General features: G+C 43.8%; 2 protein-coding genes across 9 annotated transcripts in view; both read right to left on the bottom strand.

The window, feature by feature from the left end:
• SSBP2 (single stranded DNA binding protein 2) overlaps nt 1–1,777 on the bottom strand; it is a 152,967-nt gene extending 151,190 nt beyond the window's left edge. For 3 of the 8 annotated variants that reach the window (XM_075180326.1, XM_075180316.1, XM_075180269.1), the window contains exon 1: nt 1,638–1,776. In XM_075180326.1, coding sequence (XP_075036427.1) covers nt 1,638–1,693 — 56 coding nt within the window. In that variant the 5' untranslated portion in view covers nt 1,694–1,776. Of the gene's footprint in view, nt 1–1,637 lie in introns of all 8 variants that reach the window. The other 5 variants (XM_075180284.1, XM_075180278.1, XM_075180295.1 and 2 more) reach the window with 4 other exon arrangements.
• The window catches only part of LOC142097997 (uncharacterized), a 1,069,021-nt gene that overhangs the window by 236,959 nt on the left and 809,998 nt on the right, over nt 1–22,064 (bottom strand). The window lies entirely within an intron of this gene.

The raw sequence follows: 22,064 nt of genomic DNA on the forward strand, positions 1-22,064 counted from the left end.
CACTGGTTACAATATATCCTCCTCAGATACTGCTAGTACCAGAATACTCAGCACATGATGCACATCAGGGGCAGACAATCTGTGGCGCAACAGCACTTGTGGAATTAAAACACGCTACATGCCTAGGCCCCTCAATCACGCCGAGACTTGTAGTTCCGCCACAGGTTGCTTACTTCTGTGGTATAAACCCATTAAACTAATGGGTTGAAATAAGTTTGAGCAGTGCCACTGACAAATGTTTGGTATGAATAATCACAGTAAATGGGCCCAATGCACATGGAATAAAGTCACAATGGCACCAAAATAAGTGAGCCTGAAGCTTTTCAGTGAGGCTCACAGGCAAATGTTTAAATCATTGATCCATGTCACAACACTCACAATAATTTAGTTTTTTGGGAACTACAGCCTTATTGGAGCATTCAGATGGTCAAAGGACAGGTGTGGTTAGAATCTGTATTACTTATAGGCTGAATCATGCTTGCATTTCTTAAGAAAAGCTGATACCTTCAAACCACTGGCAATGTAAACAATCATTGTAATAGAATGAATTTAAAGATTGTGCTCAAACTGAAAGCTCACAAAGCATTTTTAAATTACTTCAATATCAGTACTAAATTTACTTAAAACAAACAAAAATATATAACATTTTCAACACTACAACATTTAGAAAACAGAAGACGATAACTAAACAATGCTTTTTCTTAAAAACAATAATATAGTGTAGACTAATAAAATGTTTCTGCATGTTTTCATTTAAAATGCCACCAAGCTTAATTTGCTGACTAGAGAAATGTAAAAAAGATAACAATTATTCAAACACAGATATATAGGAAAACAAAACAAAGTTTGTCAAATATGCATTACTGTGAACAACAACAATTTATTGTTTAATCTGATAAACATTATATTATACAACACAGAGGATGCAGTGAAGTTTTGCAGCTGACAGCTACTTATTGGCTGCAGGTAGTGTAACAATCTTCCCACTATCAGAGCAGACTGAGCAGCTATTTTTGCTAAGGCAGCAAAGCTTTCTCTCCTGCTCCCATTCCTTTCCCTCCAAGCATCGCACGTACGAACGAACAAAGCACCAGCCTGATCCTATCTCCACCCCGGGAAGGCTGCAGCAGACAGGGGGGACAACATGCCACTAGCCAGAGCCGGGTCCATGATCACACTGCCCTGGATGATGTGCAGCTCCTGTGCCCCGGGGGGAGCTGCACCTGAGTGCCCATATAAGTAGCCAGAGAGCCGGGGGGACAGCAGCAGGCACAGCCAGGGAAAGTTTGCACTTGGTGTGCAGGGAGACAGAGTTAGGGAGAGGTGCTGCTGGGTATTGCAGGACACAACAGTGTGCAATGCTCAGGAGTGTCCTGCATGATGATGTCCTACATTCCCAGAGATCTGCACCTTACACACAATGTTACAGAGAGCTGGCTGCATGATGGAGAACTCCTGCCCGGTACATGGGTCACAGGCCACCCTCCACATAACCACCTCTGTGCCCCAAACTTACTTTCACCCAGCACCGGTGTCTCTCCCTCCCCTCTCACACACGCATGGGGAGGAAGTTTGCAGCCCCCGGCCTGTCCACCCCGCAGCCCCTCGCACACGTCCCCGGGGTGAGTGACACTTACTTCTCCCTGGCCTGGCTGTCGGACGGTACGCTGTTACTCTTGCCTTTGGCGTACATGCTTGCAGAAAGCTCCGATTGTCACACACCTGTCAACCGATCACAGCCTCCCCAGGAACAACCCCGTCACCATGGCGACACCAGCAGCGCCCACCCTGATAGGCCCACCCGACGCTTGGTCCCGCCCCCTCGCCACAGCAACCAGTTTGATGGACAAGTTCTTCCCCTCCTTCCCCTCCTTCCCCTCCTCCCCCCTTTCTCGTGTGCTCCCTCCTCCTTCCTCAGCAGGACGGGCTCGGAGCGGCGCACACAGTGCTGCTGCCTCCTCCTCCTTTCCTCGGAGCTGGGGGGGAGGAGGGGGGATTTGAAACCGTTCTGGAAGGATTTTTAAACAACTGGCTGTTCCGTGTAGCGCGCAGCACGCCCCCCTCCGCCGGGAGATAGCTCGCAGGAGGGGGCCGGGCAGGCAGAAAGTGTGGCCTGGATCCACAGTACACACGCAGGATTTATCACGCAGGATTAGCACCCAGTGGGTTCTGGGAGTGCCCTGACTACACAGCAATGTGCTGTCTGTGCTCTGGCAGTCAGTGTGTATAGAACGTGTGTTGTACATAGCACAGCCCCGTCCCCGGTGCAGGGCTCAGCGTTGTAGCAGCAGGATACGTGCTTATACTTTTATATATTACCTTAACTGTAGGCTCCCAGCTTACAGCACATGCTGGTTCTAATATTGGTCATTACATCAAAACATTATTATTTGGCCTTTATGTTCCTTTTCCTATACGAGCTTTGCTATATCACCTCAGTACATACAGTATAATAATTTATAACGCACTAGAAATCTTCTATATAGAGCAGTACCCAGAACATGATGCCAATGTCAGCATATACATTTTAATTTGTTCACATCACATGTGCTTAATTAACAGTGACGTTACTTCTGTCTCCAGTCACCCAGGGCCATCTTTTCCATTGGGCACGATGGGCAGGTGCCTGGGGACCCCACGGGCAAGGGGGCCCCATAGGCAGGGCTCTTAATTAGAATACATAATCCTGCAAAAAAAAACAACCTGCAAAAAAACCCTTCAAGGGTCACTAAGCAAGTACATCCATCTATCTCTATATATCTATATCTGTATCTATATATCCATATATATATATATCTATATATATATATGTGTAGGGGCCCCGGTGCACTGCTTTGCCCGGGGGCCCATAATGTTGTTAAGATGGCCCTGCAGTCACCATCAATAGGTGGTTAATTCTTTACATTTCTAGGTGCCTTGTGTAATACCGAACAACATGAGGCATCTGGTTGAAGAATAGTGTTAGTGTTGGGGTTGCATAGCTGGGCCCTCTGAAGTTGGCATTGAAACTTAATTAGGCTTATGTGCTTTTGGGGACCATGACAATATCACATACTCCCAACTTTCCCGATTTAGGTGGGACAGTCCCGATTCTAGGGGATTGTCCCGAGTGTTAGGTCTTTGACCTCGATTTGTGGGCGGTATGTCCCTCTCACTAATGTTCTGCACAGGTGGGCGGAGTATTTAGGGAATTAGTGGAAGTTTGGGGGCAGCTTCAGAAGGCAGAACATAATGTGGCCGTGCCCACTTTTGGAAGGGACATGGCTGCGTTCTGATTCAAAACCAATGTTCAGAGGAATGTTATCGGGGTAAATGAGCAATTCCAGACGTAAATTCACAGGCCACAAAATGTGACTTCACCAACACATGTCACACCCACACTTTGCTGCTATGAAGGTCTGATTTGGTGATAGAGGGAGTATTGGGGCACTCTAATAAGTGTCCAGTGCATGTTTGTTTTATTTTTTGTTGGACACATTTTCCTTACTCAAATCAGACCCTTGTTAATGCAATAGCAAGGAATAGGGTAAGGTGTGGGTTGGAGATTGCTGCAGATAATATATGATATAAAATAATGGGAAAAGGATAGGTTAGCATTGGGCAAGTTACCCCAAGGGGATAATCATTATGGGCCTCTTGGCAAATTTTGGGCCCACCTCTCGTTGAAAGATGAGTATATTTACTTCCAAAACTTCAAGCAAAGGTTTAATGGTATGTACTCCATGACTGAGTCACACGTAGATTTGTATCAAAGAGTTATTATGGTGGTTAATATCAAAGATTCGGAGTTCCCTTGGCTCTGTCCGCCAGCCTCTGACTGTAGAAGAAATGTGTGCCCCTGTTTATTTTCCCTCCGAGATGCTTTAAAATTACTATGGGTAGAGTTAGAACTTCACCTGTTTTACTGTGGTGGTTTTCTTGTCGGTGGTAAGCTTTGAACTGAGTATTCCCAGTTACTGCAGGTCAGAAGATCAGCTGTACTGTAGTTTGTACTGTAACTTTTACTGTACTGTAAAAAACTAATTTATAGGAACTATATTAAGTAGTAGAACTGTATATCAGTGGTGGGTTGGTGCATGCAGTCATCTGACTTGAGAAATGACAACATGGCACCCTGACAGCAGCACAACCTGCCTGTCACATGACCAGCACCATAACAACATGGTCGCGACACATGGGACCTTAGAGACGCTTGATTGGAAGCTGGCAGCACATTGGAAGCCTTCTGGGTCCCATAAGGTTACAGTTACAGTAATAGCTGCAGGGCTCTGTCATTATATATATATATATATATATATATATATATATAATAATATATAATATATAATGAAGGACAGTGCCCTCTAGTGCAGTAAAATTCTAAAAAAATAATATGTATATGCTATTTAAATATGTAAAGTGCTCTGTGCGAAATAGCCTTGTACCACTGTGCAAAAGTGTGAATCAAGCTTCTGCAAACAATAAGGATGAAAACCACCAAGTTTCAGATAATTCACGAATGGAAGAAGATAAAACAACCAACATCCTGACAGTTAAGCTGTTTTATAATGTTTTAATGTATTTGCATTACTTTTACTTTGACCTTTAAGGGGCATATTTAATTGGCCGCGTTACTGTTAAAAGTAACGCGGCATGCGCACTATTACCGTTATTACGGTAATAGTGCGCGTAATTACCGTTATTATGTACCTTTAACGCCGGCTTTCAGCTCGCAGCTCAGGGAGCTGAGAGCTGGAATCCGGGTTAGAATTACCGTAATAGCGGTAATACTTTTAATGCCGTGTTACTTTTGCGAGTAATGTGGCTAATTGAATATGCCCCTAAAACATTGCGAAGACCATGACACCATGTTTGTTTATATACTTCTATTTAAATTTACATGTTTTGGACAATGTATCTGTTTAAAAAGACACATGTATCTAGTTACTTGTTTATATTATGTATGAATCATATATTATTAATTTGTTATGCATATATTATAAATAGCATACTTGCCAACTCTCACGGAATGTTCGGGAGACTTCCGAAATCCAGGTAGGTCTCCTGGACTCCCGGGAGAGCAGGCAAGTCTCCGGCATACTGCAATTTGCTAGCCAAAATGACGCGATTCGCGGAGTATCGTGTTATTTGGTCCCCCCTGAGACAAAATGACAGTCCTGTCCAGGGGGCAGGGTCAAAATGACGCAATTGACAGCGCCCCGCCCACCAGACATGTCCCCTGTCTGGGATTTCCCGGATTTCACTATGAAAAGTTGCCAAGTATGATAAACAAGTTAACTTGTGCATGATACTCATGCATTCTAGTCAAATCAAGCTACTTAAGGTGTTAAAAGGGTTCTTGTCATGCATTTGGGGCTAGGCCAGGCCTCAGTGGAAGAGCGTTACTTCCCTACGTAAGCGCCCTTTTTTAACGTGGTTTTGTCCACATGTCACCACCTCATCATTCTTCTCCATCACCTCATCCTTCATCTTCATCGCCACATCCTTAATCTCCATAGTCTTACTGTTCTAAAACCTCTCGATACACAACATTTCTGCTAAACACCTTATCGCTGTGCTCAATCAGTCTTCCTTGAAGGGCAGTATTCATAACCTGCACTTTCACATCACTGCTTCTCCGTACTCGTGAAAATGCGACATACAATTGTCCATGACCAAACACAGGCTCTGGTAAATAAATACTCACACGGTCAAGAGTTTGAGCCCTCAACTGGTAAATTTAGCCTTTACTACCCCTCCCACGGGGGGAAGGGGGATGATGAAAGTTAACTGACTTCACCATTATAATTTTTTTGTCAAATAATGTCAGTATAGAAAATTTCAGGTCAATTGGATGAGCCCTTTCTGAGAAAATAGTTTTTTCCACACACACACTAACACACGCCACTAGGCTTATATATATTAGATAGTTAACCCTAAATATACATTGTTATGTATGTTAGCTAAACACGTGATTGAGGTGCATGTCAATCAATATTAGTGACATAGTATTGTTTATGAATGCCACTCCTGTCAAAAAGGCACAATGGTCAAAAGCTGTAACAAACTCATTTGTAACACAATTTTCAATGGAAAACATTGTTACTTGGGAATACTATTATTTATTAACACTTATTTATATAGCACCTGTACACTCTGCAGCACTTTACAATTGCGAACACACAGTAATAATACAAGACTGAGGGGTATATTTACTAAACTGCGGGGTTGCAAAAGTGGAGATGTTGCCCATAGCAACCAATCAGATTCTCGCTGTCATTTGTAGAATGTACTAAATAAATGATAGCTCACAAGCTTGCAATCCATAGCCTCACATGTGGCAGCTGTGAGAACCACATTTCTTTGGGCTAAAATTGCCATGTTCAGAAAAGTTTGTATAAGTTTGTTTTTTTATTAATATTGGTACATTTCTAATACCTAAAGCTGCCAGAAGCTCCAATAGTGTCAATCAATTAGAAACATTGTTTCCATGTCACTCAAAAGCATTCAAAATATAAAAATATTTTTAGTGCTAAATTACTCCAAATGCTCGTGTGACAGGGAAACGGATTCCCATTAATTGTCAAGTGTCCGACTGGACATATGGGGGTACTATAGAACTCTGCAATGAGGATGGGGCAGTGCAGAACTTGGTGCCAAGGGATGCAAAACATTTAAATCTGGGCCTGTTGCTTTAGTAATCTTGTAAAACTGCATCCTACCATTAATGGCCCCAAAATCAAATTCTTAGATGCTATCTGTAGACACTACAGTGTATACCATTTGTACACAGACATTCAATGGCATTCTGACACAGCCAATAGCCTTGTCAGTCTCATTGTTAATTGCAGTGTGCACCCACAGATTGTTATTGTCACAGGGAGAGAGAGAAGGGTTAAGGAATGACAGGAAACAAGCTACTGTCAGCACCAAAGCTTGGAAAGAGGAGACTTTATAAACACAAACTCGGCAGACTCTCTCCTCAATTAAATGACTATATTACATACCTTGGGGAGGGGGCAGTTAGCAAAAGCCTCCACACCCATCCTGACTGCAAACATACCATAGCATGCTATACCCTGTACCCTCCCCCACCCTGTGCTAAATTATGCAGCTTAACTGCTGTGTCTTCAAGTGGTTTGTTCAAAGAAACATTAAAATTCCACACACAAAAAATGACAAAACACTCTACATTACAGAATATTAATATGTTTACTCTTTATTGTAAAATAACTAAAAAGAATGCATTCTATATAGTAAACATATTTGTAAAATGTAACTATTTATAAATATATAAGCATTGCAATGTATGTGCACACATGAATAACCCATGTGACAAGGTTATTGTATGGTTTGTTTAGTCTTCACCTAAAAGCTCCCCCCAGGGTCCCCACCCCTGTGGGAGTGAGACTACTGCTGATAATATCTCAGTAGGCCCCTGGCTTCCTTGCTTTGTTATTGCAGTTTCAGCTGGGCTGGTTATATTCCTCTCTTCCCAATAATAGTTTCCTATACCGTAGGGAGTTGAATAAGGCAGTAGTGGGTGCAGAAATAGAGATGGAAATGTTGAGAACGTTACGTATTTAAGAAATGAAACCAGTAACCTCATCACTAATATTATGCTGCATGTTTCCTGTAACTGTAATTAAACAGGTACAGGATATATTATCCAGACTGTTAGCAAGTTAGGTTTCCTTGATTGACTTTTTTTCCTGAAACTTGGAGCACCACGCTTAAAATCTACTAATTTACTTTAAAACATTCCCATGTATTTCTTTACATTGTCCCTCGCATTCCTTTCCTAGTTAAATTATTTAAATTTCTCTTTATAGAGACTATGGTCATACGGGTGTATATGACAACAGCAGCTATTTTTTTCTTCCTGGTTTTGAGAACTTCATCATCATCATTTTTATCATTTATTTATATAGCGCCACTAATTCCGCAGCGCTGTACAGAGAACTTATTCACATCAGTCCCTTACAGTCTAAATTCCCTAACACACACACAGACAGAGAGAGACTAGGGTCAAGTTAATAGCAGTCATTTAACCTACTAGTATGTTTTTGGAGTGTGGGAGGAAACCAGACAACCCGGAGGAAACCCACGCAAACACGGGGAGAACATACAAACTCCACACAGATAAGGACATGGTTGGAAATTGAACTCATAACCCCAGTGCTGTGAGGCAGAAGGGCTAACCACTAAGCCACGGGTTTCTGGATACCTGTTATGCATGGAACACTTAGTGCAGCTATACCAATCCTACATAAAGTAAAGTTATGTTACTATGTCATTTATTCAGCTGCAGAACTACTGAAATCCATTTTGTTTTTATTTAAACGCCTTATTTTTCACAATACATAAAGAACAACTCAGTATTGACAATTAGCCTATTTAACACACTACCAAACATGGCAGCATCTCTTAGTAATATCTTATCAAAAAGGTCCAATGAAATAATATAATGTTCTCAAAACTGAGATAGGTTTCCGCCCTCCCCAAATACGCGCCATACATCAATGATTTTTGATAAGTTAAGGTGTAGAGAATTTTTAAAAGATTTTTATCCCTGTAACAATTCAGTCATATAATAGATATAATAGTTTGTGTTGGAAAGGCTGGAAAAAAACTGCTTAGTCTGCAGGGACTGCAACTGCATAAGGTCAACCAGACGTCAAAGAATGTTTTCACAAGTGAAGCCTTGTCTAGCATTTTTTTCATATCTGTTTTGTACTTTTACCTTTGCACATGTTGGTCTTATCCCATTTGAAGTGTATATTTGGAGAGTAACCTTTCGCTGTACAGCAGCCATACATGATTTGGAGACTGAAATGGTCATAAGGATTATTGGCTTTGTTTACACGATAGAATGCACCCAGAGCTGGATCTAGCGAACTGTGGGCCTTGGTGCAGGGAAACGGGGATGAGGGAACCGGGGCCCACAGCTCGCTAGTTCTCCATGCAGCTTGCCCCATTATCTCCATGGGCACCGATGCACTGCACCAATAGGAGTCCCACACCCTATAAACACTTACCCCCTTCATATGAAAAGTTTGGATACCACTTCGCTTTTTAACAGCTATTCCATTGTAACACCTAAAAATAAGGTTCCCATGACTGACAATATAATGGAGTAGATGTATATTTTCAGTATACAGTGAATATATGTATTTATTGTTTTTTTATTACTCTTTATAAAGCACTGTACAATAAGAGAGACAAAGCAAACATATGTATATAATAATACATTCATAATAATGCAAGAACGTAAACACAAAATCTTCCACAATGCTTCTTTATGAGTGCAAGTGTTCCTAATTTTTCCGTCAAGCGCATCTTAAAGTGCATACTGACTTCACAGTCTTTGGAGATGCCCCCATAAACTTAACCTGAGTTTTGCAAATTGGTGAATGCTCCAGAAAATCCACATGGTGGAAACAGTAAACAGCAGAATTGTCATATGGAATCCAACCCGCTTCCACTTTGAGGCCATCCCTTGTATTAATTTAATCTTTTAAGGTTTTTTTCCAAAATACTGCCCGGTGTATCCTCATTTAGGTCTTAAACCAATAATAACAGTAAGGAGACCTCAGGACTGCCTCTATTATGTGTCAACTTTGTGTGTTTGAAGCTTTTTATTACATTGGCTGCGCTTACAAATGAGTTTTCCAGCAGAAGGCAACTGTAAGGTGCAGATGCATCCCATCATAAATATACGAAAGAGACCCCATCTCTCAGTGTTTGCAGAGAATGTAAGGTGTTTTGCAGGGAGGAAAAAGCTTCCTGTCCTTGTAAATGTGACCTCTGTATTGCTTCATCTCGTTTCAATAATCATTATAAGAAACTATTTATATAGCGCCACTAATTCCGCAGCGCTGTACAGAGAGCTCACATCAGTTCCTGCCTCAATGGAGCTTACAGTCTAAATTCCATAACATATACACACACACACAGACTGAGAGATACTAAGGTCAATTTGATAGCAGTCAATTAAGCTAGTAGTATGTTTTTGGAGTATAGGAATAAACCGGAGGAAGCCCACACAAACACATGGAGAACATACAAACTCCAGACAGATCGGTCGGGAATCGAACTCATGACCCGCAGTGCTAATCCCATCTCAAAAACTTTTGCGGCCCACACACACCTCTGTCGTGGTGGCCAAATTCATGATCTTCCCTGTAAAACCAGATAAATCAGAAATACTGGGCGCGTGACATCACAAAAGAACATTTTTGCTGGAAATTAATACTTCTGCAGTTAATAAATTACTCTTAAAGGATAATTAATTCAGTCTTGTGCGGGAGTTCCCTGTGTTACATTATAATACTGAATGATTCTTATTTAGGTTCCATTGTCCAACCCCAATCTGATTTGTTCCCAGACCTTTTTTTGCTAACTAATAATGATGCTGTTGATTCTTCTCATCTATGAACGTCCCATTCACATGAATTGGGAGGTCAAGGAGAGTGGTAATAACAGCACAGTTATCTGAAACAGTCAAGTGGTACTAGGAACAAGGAGCGCATTACTGGTCTGTTACAGGCATGATGGGCCTGCTGGATTAGAGGAACACTGTAACATTCAGTATTACAGTAAATTCAGCTTTGGGTGGAAACCGGCAACACACAGGTTCATACAGGTGCCAAGTGATAGAATCACTGTCTAATTTGACCACTCATATGGGTGGTCAAATTGGAAAAGTTCCAGCTTATGGACCACATAGAGACCTGTCAGTGTAATTGAAATTTGACTGCACACACAGGCCGATAAGTTTAAGATAGTTCCCTGTCTCATGTTTGCCGAAAATGCATTTCTAAGTCTCTTTGATTCGTTTCCTCTCACCAGACAGTAAACTTACCATCTATTATCTACCTCGACTTATGACAACTTCATGCATTTTGTTCACACTACTTCCACCACCACAGACCCATCTGTTCTCATAACCTCCATAGACATCTGCTTCCAATATACTGTATTTTGACATTTCATGCGACATAGGTACTTATATTGATAATGGTAGTACCACCACTATTCTGCTACTCAGAGAAAAGGACTAGCACATCATCATTATATGTTTAAGGGGGAATAATTAAACATTGCTTCTTTTTTATAAAATAAATAAAACATAAATTGTGAATATTTTATTTCCTAGTTCAGACAGAAAAAAATCCTTATTTTTCATATATAACAACCTTATTCATTTACTGAAGCAGTCACCTCTAGTGTAACTATATTATTATCTAATTGTAATTAGAAGGTGCACTCTCCATTTTTGAATCCAGTTAAATGGAGTAAGTGAATTCCACAGACTGCCTTTACAGTGAAAACCCCATGTCTGTGTGGATGAGACCACTTATACCCAGTTACAGTGGATTTCTCCTTTTCACCTGTTAAGTTGAATACATTTCAATTGAAAGAAAAGCTCCATCCAAATATGGAATTTTAATAATACATGTAGTGTGTTGTGACTGCCTATGTTTTGTATCTGGCAGCAGTGTTTTGTATCTGGCAGCATGTTGCTCCTGAACTCTGCAACATGCCTGAAGGAGTTAATCTCCTTGTTTGATACCTAATTAGAACTGCACCTGTCGCACTGCTTCAAATACCTGCCTCAAGTTTTGCTCTGTGCAGTTCATCCATTTATTCCTGGCTGCTGCTGTCCTGTTCCTGTGTTTGCTCCATTGCTTGATCTTCTGTTGTGACCCTCGGCTTGATTCCTGGACCCTGCTCATTTGTCTCTTGCCCTGACCTTTGGCTTGACTTCTGGACCTCGCTTATTCGCTTGTGACTTTGATCTCTGCCTGGCTATTTGGATTTTGTTTATCTGATCTCTGCTTGATCCCTGGACTCTGTCTGCTTCCCTGGACAGCCTTGTGCCTTCTGGACTGGGGTAAACTTATAATACCTGTTCCTGACATTTTACTATACAGTCTCTTTGGAACCTGTTCTTATCCGTGGATTTGAGTTATCAAAAACTGCTTAAAACCCTTCCTGCTGTGGTGTTAAGTAGTTTCAACACTAATTCGGAATCTAAAGCAACAAACTCCTTTAATGAGAGCATGCAGACCGCAGAGAATCCTCCCAGAACTTTTTCTGACATTGGTGCTGCATCCATGGTAATGCCAGCGGTCCCTACCATTAGGGATTCTAAATGACCAAGCTACCTGCGTCCCCATCTCACTGAGGAGGAACGATGGTGCAGAAGGATTAGTAAAATATGCCTCTACTGCGCCAGTGGCGAACATTTCTTACAAGGCTGTCCGCTCCGCAGAACACAACATCCTATGGAGCAGCCTTCAGTGTGCTCCTCTCCAGACCCTGGATTGTTCTGCACGTCACCTGCTTTGCTTTACTTCAACCTAATCCGTTCCCTGGGATGGGGCCTAATCTGCCAGTTCCAGCTGCTTGTCCTGGGGTGCCAGTTCCAGTTGCCGCCTGTCCTGCGGTGCCAGTTCCAGTTGCCGCCTGTCCTGCGGTGCCAGTTCCAGCTGCCCCCAGCACTAAGTCTCCTGCCACTGTGTCCGGTCTTGAGTCTCCTGCCACTGTGTCCGGTCCCGAGTCCGCTGTGTCCGGTCCTAAGGCTTCATCCGTTGTGTCCGGTCCTAAGGCTTCAGCCGCTGTGTCCGGTCCTAAGTCTTCAGCCGCTGTGTCCGGTTCTAAGTCTTCAGCCGCTGCCTGTACTCTCGAGTCTTCAGCCGCTGCCTGTACTCTCGAGTCTTCAGCCACTGCCTGTACTCCCGAGTCTTCAGCCGCTGCCTGTACTCCCGAGTGTCACGGCTCAGGGTATTTATGGATCCCTTTTGCCACTACTTAGATGTTATAGTAGTGGATGGTGGAGGTTGAACAAAACACAGAAGATGAAAGTAGTGTTGCAATATAGTATATTGAAAGATGTTATAACAGCAACAGTATAAGATATGTACAACTCAGCAAGCTGAGTACACGGCAGTTCACAAAATACAATGAAATCACGAAAGAAGTTCAGTTGGTAACCAATAATAACGGCATGAAGATAACGCACACAACTTGAATAACTGAACTGGCTACTAGCTTGGCAATATATTCTTAATAACAGTCCAGCAACGAATAATTAGCAGAGTAATAATAATAGCCGTGCCAAACATAGAACCACAGATGACAAGGTAATTTGATTGAAGTTCAGTAAAGAATACAGGCAGCCGAGCAGAGAGGTAGTTGAGCCAATCAATATGAGTGCAGATGTAATAGGCAACTCATGAGCCAGTTCAGTGGGCAGAAGTAGAAGTCCAGTACACAGGTAACAGCCATAGGATATTCAGTAAGCAGTGTGGAACTACAAGTACCAGGTATGGTGGTTTGTAGATGTAGAAGTCCAGCACACAGGTAACAGTAGTAGGAGATTCAGTAAGCAGTGTGGAACTACAAGTACCAGGTATGGTGGTTGTAGATGTAGAAGTCCAGCACACAGGTAACAGCAGTAGCAGATATAGCCTAGACCAAGGTAGACTGAGTAACACGAAGATCAGGCAATGAGCCCATAACCTTGGGAGGTTCATATAGTGCTCCAGGACCAATGAGATTTAGGGAGTGGTCCAGATCACAGTAGCTAGGAGCACCTGTGAAAGTAATGTCTCTGAAAGAGAAGCAAGCAGAATCATGGTTCTTAAAGGGAAAGTCACAGAGCCGGGACCTGACTATAGGACCGGCGTGTGACACAGAGTCTTCAGCCGCTGCCTGTACTCCCGAGTATTCAGCCGCTGCCTGTACTCCCGAGTCTTCAGCCGCTGCCTCTACTCCCGAGTCTTCAGCTGCCCTTAAAGTCCGCTCCAGAGGGGGCGCTGCCCTCCAGCCCACTCAAGAGTGGACTGGAGGGTCAAATCCGAGGAAACATCTCAGGACTCCACCAAAATTATTATCCATGCACTCATTTTTTTCCGTCTTGATTACTGTAATCTTCTCACTGGTCTGCCACGCTCTGACCTCACCACCCTTCATTCTATACTCAAGATGGCTGCAAGACTTATTTTCCTTTCACACTGCTCTTCCTTTGCCTCTCCCCCATGCCTGGCCTTACACTGGCTCCCTTTCCTCTACAGAATCCTCTTCAAACTTCCCACCCTCTCCTACAAGGCCCTCTCCCACTCCACTGCCCCATATATCTTCAACCTCCTATCCATTCACACTCCCTCCTGTTCCCTGCGATCAGCCAATGACCATCGCCTCACCTCTGACTGCAAGAATTCTCCCGGGCTGCCCCCTCCACAGGACTGACCTCCCACCTTCTATCTGACTGTTCCCTAATCTGTGCACTTTCGAATGGGCACTTAGAACTCATCTGTTCCTAAGCGCCTACCAGCCATCCACCTAGCCATCTCTCCAGACTTGATCTCCTCACCTCTCTTCCCTCATCCCATTGCTAGCTCCACTTGCACTTGATCCCCTACACTGACTCCTCATTGTGTCTGCTGTCTGTTTGCCCTCCCTCTTCTCTCTTGTCTCTATACCTATTTTCCTGCTCCATCTTCTCTGTACTAGCTATGCTTGGAGCATTTAGAGTCTTGGTATACGTTTATTGTTCTGTACTGTTTCACCCTGTTTTGTTTGTACTTGTATGGTGCTGTGGAAATCTTGTGGCGCCTCTATAAATAAAGGATAATAATAATATAATAAGGGTATAAAATTTCTTGCTGTTGGGAAGATCAGTGTCCACAGCTTTGTAGGAAGTGGAAGAGGTAGAAGAGGTCCAAATATGGTTTGCCAAGAAGTTTTGTGCTGGGTGCAGATGTCACAAGCAGCCACAAACTGTTTCACATCTGGATAGAGAGTCCAATGCTTTCCGGAGATAAGTTCAGTGGTCTTAAAAGCTCTGGCACGACCAGCGAAACGGTAAGCATGGTACGGCTGTGGTGATGGCGACGTCTGAAAGAAGACACTTGGGGGTCAAAAATGGGATGGTCAAGAAGGTCTTCAAATCCTGTTCCTGGAAAAAAGCCAGAGAAAGAGCATCTGCCATCTTGTTCTTAAGTCCCCATCTGAAAGCGATTCGAAGATCGAAACGAGAAAAGGACATGGACCAGGCACTGGGCAGATTGGAGATATAAAAGATTTTTATGGTTGGTGAAGATAGCGACTGGAAACCTGGATTCCTCCAAGAGATTTCTCCATTCTGAAAGGGACAATTTCATGGCAAAAAGTTCTTTGTCCCCGATGGTATAATTTTTCTCAACTGGAAGATATTTATGTGAAAAAAAAAGCACAGGTGTCATGAACTGGGTAGTTGGAAGTCCTCACCTGCTGGTATCAGCGCTGCTACGTTGGGAGGCGCAGAGTCTAACCACGCCTCAGGTTTTCACCAGGGAACCCCGCAAGGAGTTTTGGACTTGGCTGCTGAGACGTGTCGGTCGCGGCCCTCCCAGGTAGCTACCAGCGAGGTCTGGTGAATAATCGTAGTCGAACAATCCGGGGTCAAACCGAGCGGGCTAGAAGGTACCGAGGGGTCAGGCAGGAGAGTAGTCAGGGAGCCAGGGGTCAAACCAGGAGATCTGAACGAGAACAAGGGAGATCCGAATAGAGTGATCAGGCAAGCAGGGTCAAATCCGAGGAAACAGGTAAGTATACACAGGGGTAAACAGGAGCCAAGAGACTGGAGACTAGACTAGGAGACTAGATACTCTGGCACCCTACTGGTGTCAGAGTCTGGTATAAATACTGGTCCCCCTTCCTTCATTGGTGGACGTTGAGGTCAGCGGTCAGCTGGTCTGACCGCCGACAGGAAGTGCCGCCTGGCGTCTCCGTTGTCTAGCCTTCCTCTCCTGGCCGAAGGTGACGTCCTGTTGCTAGACAACGGGACGAGCCGGCTAAAGAGAGGGCGTCCGGCACCCGGTGAGCGTGCGGGACGGCGCCTGACACCAGGGATGTAGCTTCTTGGAGGAGATTCCTATAATACTTGATAGCTTATTTGTACACTGAAATTTAAAGTTGATATTTGTGTGCTACATGAAAAAACAGTCAGTATTTAACTTATGTGCAAAACAGAAAACTATTTTTCACCCCTTGCATTGTAACATAGTTTTGTCCAGGAGTCTTAAATAAGAAACTTCTTAATTTAAGTTCTTTAATGAATCAAGCCCTTAGTTTACATATATTTGGAGGATTGCAAAGGCATTGCAGAGCTATTCATAGTGACTGTCGCTGGTATTAAAGGCAGTCTTCTATTTGTCTCCACTACGAATCCAAATCAGATTATAGGCTCCTCGTAAATCTTATTTAGAGAAGTCCCGAGCACCTTTAATCCAATTGAAAGTTCGGAACCAAAGGAATGAGGTATCATTTTTTATGGTAATCGATTTCAGCCCCCTATAATTGATGCATTGGAGTAAGGTTCCGTCTTTCTTCTTCACAAAAAAGAAGCCTGCGACAGCAGGAGAAGTGGAGGGTCAGATGAAACCACGAAGAAAGTTCCCTTTAATATAATCATACATAGCTTGTGTCTCAGGAACAGACAAAGGATATATGCGGCCACTGGGAAGTACTTTGCCTGGTTGGAGGTCTATGGGACAGACCCATGATCGATGAGGAAGTGACTCAGAACGCACTGTGTCGAAAACATTTGAAAACAAGGAGTATTGAGGAGGAATAGATGGTTGGGATACCTCAGCAGTAGAAGTCACAGACTGCAATGGCTTAACTTCGGCAAGGCAGCGGCCTCTCCAAGTCAAACAGGACAGAATTCAGGAAGTATGACCAATCCACTTGAGGCGAATGTTGCTGGAGCCAAGGGAAACCCAGGATTATAGGACTTGAAATCTGCGGTAGTACTAAATAAGAGATCAACTCAAAGAGTAAAGCCCCAATTTGCAGGGAAAGAGGAGTGATCCACAGTTGAATGATGGTAATACAAGTCCCATCAATAGCAGAGATAACAACTGGTACTGGCAAAGGAGTGATAGGCAAGGCCCACCGCTTAACCAGAGACATAGAAATTAAATTCTCGGCCACCCCAGAATCCAGGAAGGCGGAGGAGGTAAATTGTCCTGAAGGGCAGAGTAGCGAAATGGGAATAGAACATATAGAAGAATTTTTGGAACAAGGAGAGGGTATAGATTACCCCAGTCTGACTTTCCTGGAGTAGGCTAGGTCTTGGCATTTCCCTGGAGCTTGAGGCACGAGTTAAGGAGATGCCCAGGTTCTGTGCAATGAATACAGAGGTTATTCTTGATCCCATTTTGTCGTTCCTCAGGAGTAAGCCAAGAACGGCCGATCTGCATAGGTTCACCCGGAGAACTAAGTGGCTGGAAACAAGGGGTCAATTTGAAGGTAGATCAGCAAAATTGTTCTTTCCCGGCTGATCTTTCCCAAAAATGAAGGTTCACTGGATTGCTGAGGTAGCACCAAAGAAGATGGTAGTCCCTGAGGCAGCCTAAGGGTGTTAGAGGATGAGGATGACACCCGATCTGGCACATCGAAGATTTTGCAAAATGCTGAGATGAAAGCAGCACTATCCTGTAGGAAGGGATCACCCTGTTCCCACAGAGGAGAAGCCCAAGCCAGCTCGTGACCAGAAAGTAGAGAAATGATATAAGTCACTTTTGACCTGTCAGAATGAAAATTTTGAGGCAGTATCTCAAACCAGATGGAGCATTGGTTCAAGTAGCCTTGACATGACTTGCGGTCGGCATCAAACTTAGGGGGCTAGGTAGTTGTAAGTGGACGCAACCTGTGGTGCTTCTGCGGGTAGCAGGTGTCGGTGACAGCGGAAGATTAGGTAATGATGCTTGAAGTGTATCTAAATGGGTAGCCAGAGTTTGGAGACATTGAAGCAATTGGAGCTGGTGTTGATCCACCCTTCCGACCAAATGTTGAAGCAACACTTTCACTGATGGCTCTCCTGAGGGATCTGTATGTTTGGCCAGATCTTACTGTCACAGTCATCAGGTATCTGTGGATTCCTTAGAGCCTGCTAGGTTCAGCACCACCTAGAATGAACTGCGAATTATAACGTGACAGAAGGTTTTCACCAGTTACCCCCGCAAGGGAGTTTGGGCTTAGCCCTGCGATGTTCTGTGGCAGGTATATACCAGGGTCCAGGCGGCAGCAGGAGGAGACTGGATCAGAAGGTGCAATGTTCTGTGGCAGGTATAGACCAAGATCCAAGTACCGGTGTCAGGAAGCTGGATCAGTTGGTGCGATGTTCTGCAGCAGGTATACACCAGGGTCCAGGTAGTGGCAGCAGGAGACTAGATCCGAAGGTGCGATGTACTGTGGCAGGTATACACCCGGGACCAGGTAGCAGCAGAAGAAGACTGTATCCGAAAGTGCGATGTTTTGCGTCAGGTGTACACCAGGGTCCAGGTAGCAAGCAGGTAACGGAGACAGGAGCCAGGGAAAGTCACGTCTACACACGGTGAAATAGACAAGATCTGGCAGAGAAAGAGAGCAGGCAGGTGTAATATATATATATACACTGCCCATTGGAGGGCACTGTCCAGTGGGAAGGAAAGGAAATAGATAAAAGATGGATCTACACATGTGCAGAGCCAAATCAAAGATGGCGACCGCAAGAGGCTGCAGCAGGAGACTGGGCAGGGGAAGATCCAGTTAAGTACTCATGAACCCGCCGATCATTCCGGTGTATGATACACATGATCTATCCTAAAATAGTATAATCCCAGTTCTGCCACCACCAAGATTTGGTTCAAGAGTTGACACTCTTTAGGTAGTGTTCAGTTACTCTCTGACATATCTAACAACACAAACACAATCTTAATTAATCAGAGATATTGTATACTACACAATCTCCTGTATTTAGTTATGTAGTATTTATAACACCAAGTCTATTTGTCACAACGTTCATTGTATAAAAAAGAATAAGAAATTGACATACAGAAATACAAATGTAAACAATTTCTTAAACAGGAATTAGAACAGGAACAAAAATCTGAAATACTTTTCAAATACTGTGATTTTCTGGACATATACAAAGGAAACTTGATTATATTAGGTTAATTATCTCTAGATCTTCCTTGTGACACTAGTATTTATTAATGACTTATTCTATGTAGCTAGTTACTCTGATTTCAAAGGTATTGTTTTAATATATGTGATTTTTCTTTATCAATTTATAATGCTCTTGTTGTGTCCCTAACTAGTCCTTCTTGTCTAAGAAATTTCTGAAATATTCCAGCATGTGGGAGTGTGCCATAAACTATAGTTGTTATTATCATTATTTACATTCATTTATATTGCGCCAACATGTTCCATAGCGCTTTAAAATTGTGAATGCAGTAATAAAATGAGACTGAGTATTATGGACAGACATATAGGTGACAGGGCCCTGCTTGCAAGCTTATAATCTATAGGACAATAGGGGTTTTATACATGAGGTTAAGTGCTGCATATTTCATATTGGTCCTGCCAGATTGCAAAGTTAGAAAGTGCTTAGTGGGATATTTGATCCAGTCACACAGCTATGTGGGTCAGGGGTCAGAGGGTTGATTGAGTATAGAAAGAACACATTCAATTCTTATGTGATCTGTGTAGTGGATGGTAATAGGGTACCTATAGGGTACCCTAGGGAGGGCAAGAGGGTGGTTGAGGAATTTGAAAAGGTAGCCTGAAGAGGGTGATTTTCAAAGAATGCTTGAAGGTTTGAAGACTAGTGGTCTTATTGTGTGAGGAAAGGAATTCCACCAAGTTGGTGCAGCCCAACAAAGTCCTGTAACAAGTGTGGATGAGAAACGCTGGTCTTGTGTAGAACGGAGGGGTCGAGTTGGGCGATATTTGTCACCGGCACTAGGAGTCTTTACCCAGGGATCACCAGGTGATAGGCTTACCAGAGCAGTATAGATGGTAATATGGTACTCTGGTAGCAGGGTGATCACGGAACAGGAAATAGCAGATGATGGAGATGCTCAGGAAAGTCTATGACTAGCAGCACTGGTAATATGGATGTAGAAATACACGAGGAACTGTATGGACAAAGGACACGTGAAGGTAGTCAGTGGTCTGCGGTAGCAAGTTGTACCACTGCTATAGTGAGGAGGAATGTCCAACAGAAACGAGTAGGTGATGAGAGTCAGCGGTCTGCGGATAGCAAGTTGTACCGCTGTCTGAGTGAAGGAATGGAATCCACGTGGAGGTATCCGGGGAGTCAGTGGTCTGCATTAGCAAGTTGTACCACTGCTATGTGAGAGGATACTGGAACAGGTGACACAGGAAACAGGGATCAGTGGTCTGCCTCTAGCAAGTTGTACCACTGAATATATATGTGAGGAGGAGCACGGGGAGAGACTGCAATACAGGAGATACACGGGCACCTTAAACTTGATCCACAATAACATGCACAATATATTAATGACTGAACAGCACTGCAATAATAGAAAGTCACTTGAGGTAATCCGGCACAAGATAACACAGTCAATGATGGCAATAGTCTCAGCGGATAGTAAACTCCAGAGGAGAACAAACTCAGTCCAGCAAGATATGCAATACACCAGCACAGTCAATAAGAAGTATGCATACCGTGGTTCAGAAGCAGGCTGTCAGACAGGAGTGCAGAGATACCTGAACGGCTGGAGGCCGGCAGGATGCGAAGTCCCTGGAGGGGTGAAGCGGTAATCAAGTAGGTGCAGCGCACAGGTAGGTAGACCAGCAGGGGAACAAATACTCAGGAAGCAGTAGTATGTAGGACTGGACTCCTGGAGGACCCTGAAGAGTAGCGATGATCTAGATGAGATGAAAACAGTGAGGCTCAGATCCGATGCAGACTGGCGAGTAGAGACCAGCGGGAACACGGAGAAGCACGGAGAGCGGGTCAGCTGTTGTAGGACGAGTAGAACTGAGAAGTAGCAGCAGCAGGACTCTGCAGATACACGGAGGTAGCGGATGGCAACCAGCAGGTGCAGCAACGATGAAACACGGGAGAGCAGAGCCGAGCTGGAACTGTTGAGCACGGAGAGTAGCGGATAGGAATCAGTTGTAGCAGTCTCGAGGAAACACGGGAGAGATGAGATGAGCTGAAGACTGAAGCGCACGGAGGCAGCGGATAGGAATCAGCCAAACAGTCACGATGAAACACAGGTGAGTTGAAGTAGATTGAAGACTGTAGTGCACGGAGGCAGCGGATAGGAATCAGCTAACAGTCATGAGGGCACACAGGTGAGTTGAAGTAGATTGAAGACTGTAGTGCACGGAGGCAGCGGATAGGAATCAGCTAACAGTCACGATGATACATAGCAGAGTTGAAGTGGCTTGAAGACTGTAGTGCACGGAGGCAGCGGATAGGAATCAGCTAACAGTCACGATGATACACAGGAGGGTTGAAGTGGTTAGGAAACCACAGGAGTAGACGTGGTCTGGAAACCACAGGGGTAGAAGTGGTTTGGAAACCACAGGAGTAGAAGTGGTTTGGAAACCACAGGAATCAGCAGCGCTGAATACACGAGGAAACACCTTCAGAGGCTCATGGGAATGAGACTCCAAGATCAGGCAACGTGGTATTGACCACAGGTGCTTAATATAGGAAGTGTTGCCTGATCTGCCAATTAAGTTAAAGGAACAGGTACTGAAGGGTTAGAAAGGGCTGCGCATGCGCAGACCCTCAGGATGGAGGACGGCCACGGTTCCTAAATATACGGGAAGAAGCACTCACAGTCCGGTGAGTGACAGTACCCCCCTTTTTAAAGGTGGGCACAGAACGCCTGGAACCGGGCTTGTCCGGATTTTTGGAATAAAACTTCTTAAGAAGAGCTGGGGCGTTGAGATCTTCAGCTTTGATCCATGAACGCTCCTCAGGACCAAAGCCCTTCCAATGAACGAGGAAACGGAGAACTCCTCGCGAAATTTTTGCGTCCAATACCTGAGTAATCTCGAAATCTTCCTCCTGATGAACTTGAACTGGCTGAGGTGCTGAAGGAGGAGTCGAGAAACGGTTGATGATGAGAGGTTTGAGCAAGGACACATGGAAGGCATTGGAAATACGAAGATTCTTAGGAAGTAGAAGTTTGACACAAACTGGATTTATTACTTAAATGATCCTATATGGACCAATAAAACGAGGAGCGAATTTCATAGATGGGACCTTCAAACGAATATTTTTGGTA

This window comes from Mixophyes fleayi, chromosome 1 (assembly GCF_038048845.1).
Source record: "Mixophyes fleayi isolate aMixFle1 chromosome 1, aMixFle1.hap1, whole genome shotgun sequence".
Classification (NCBI taxonomy): domain Eukaryota; kingdom Metazoa; phylum Chordata; class Amphibia; order Anura; family Limnodynastidae; genus Mixophyes; species Mixophyes fleayi.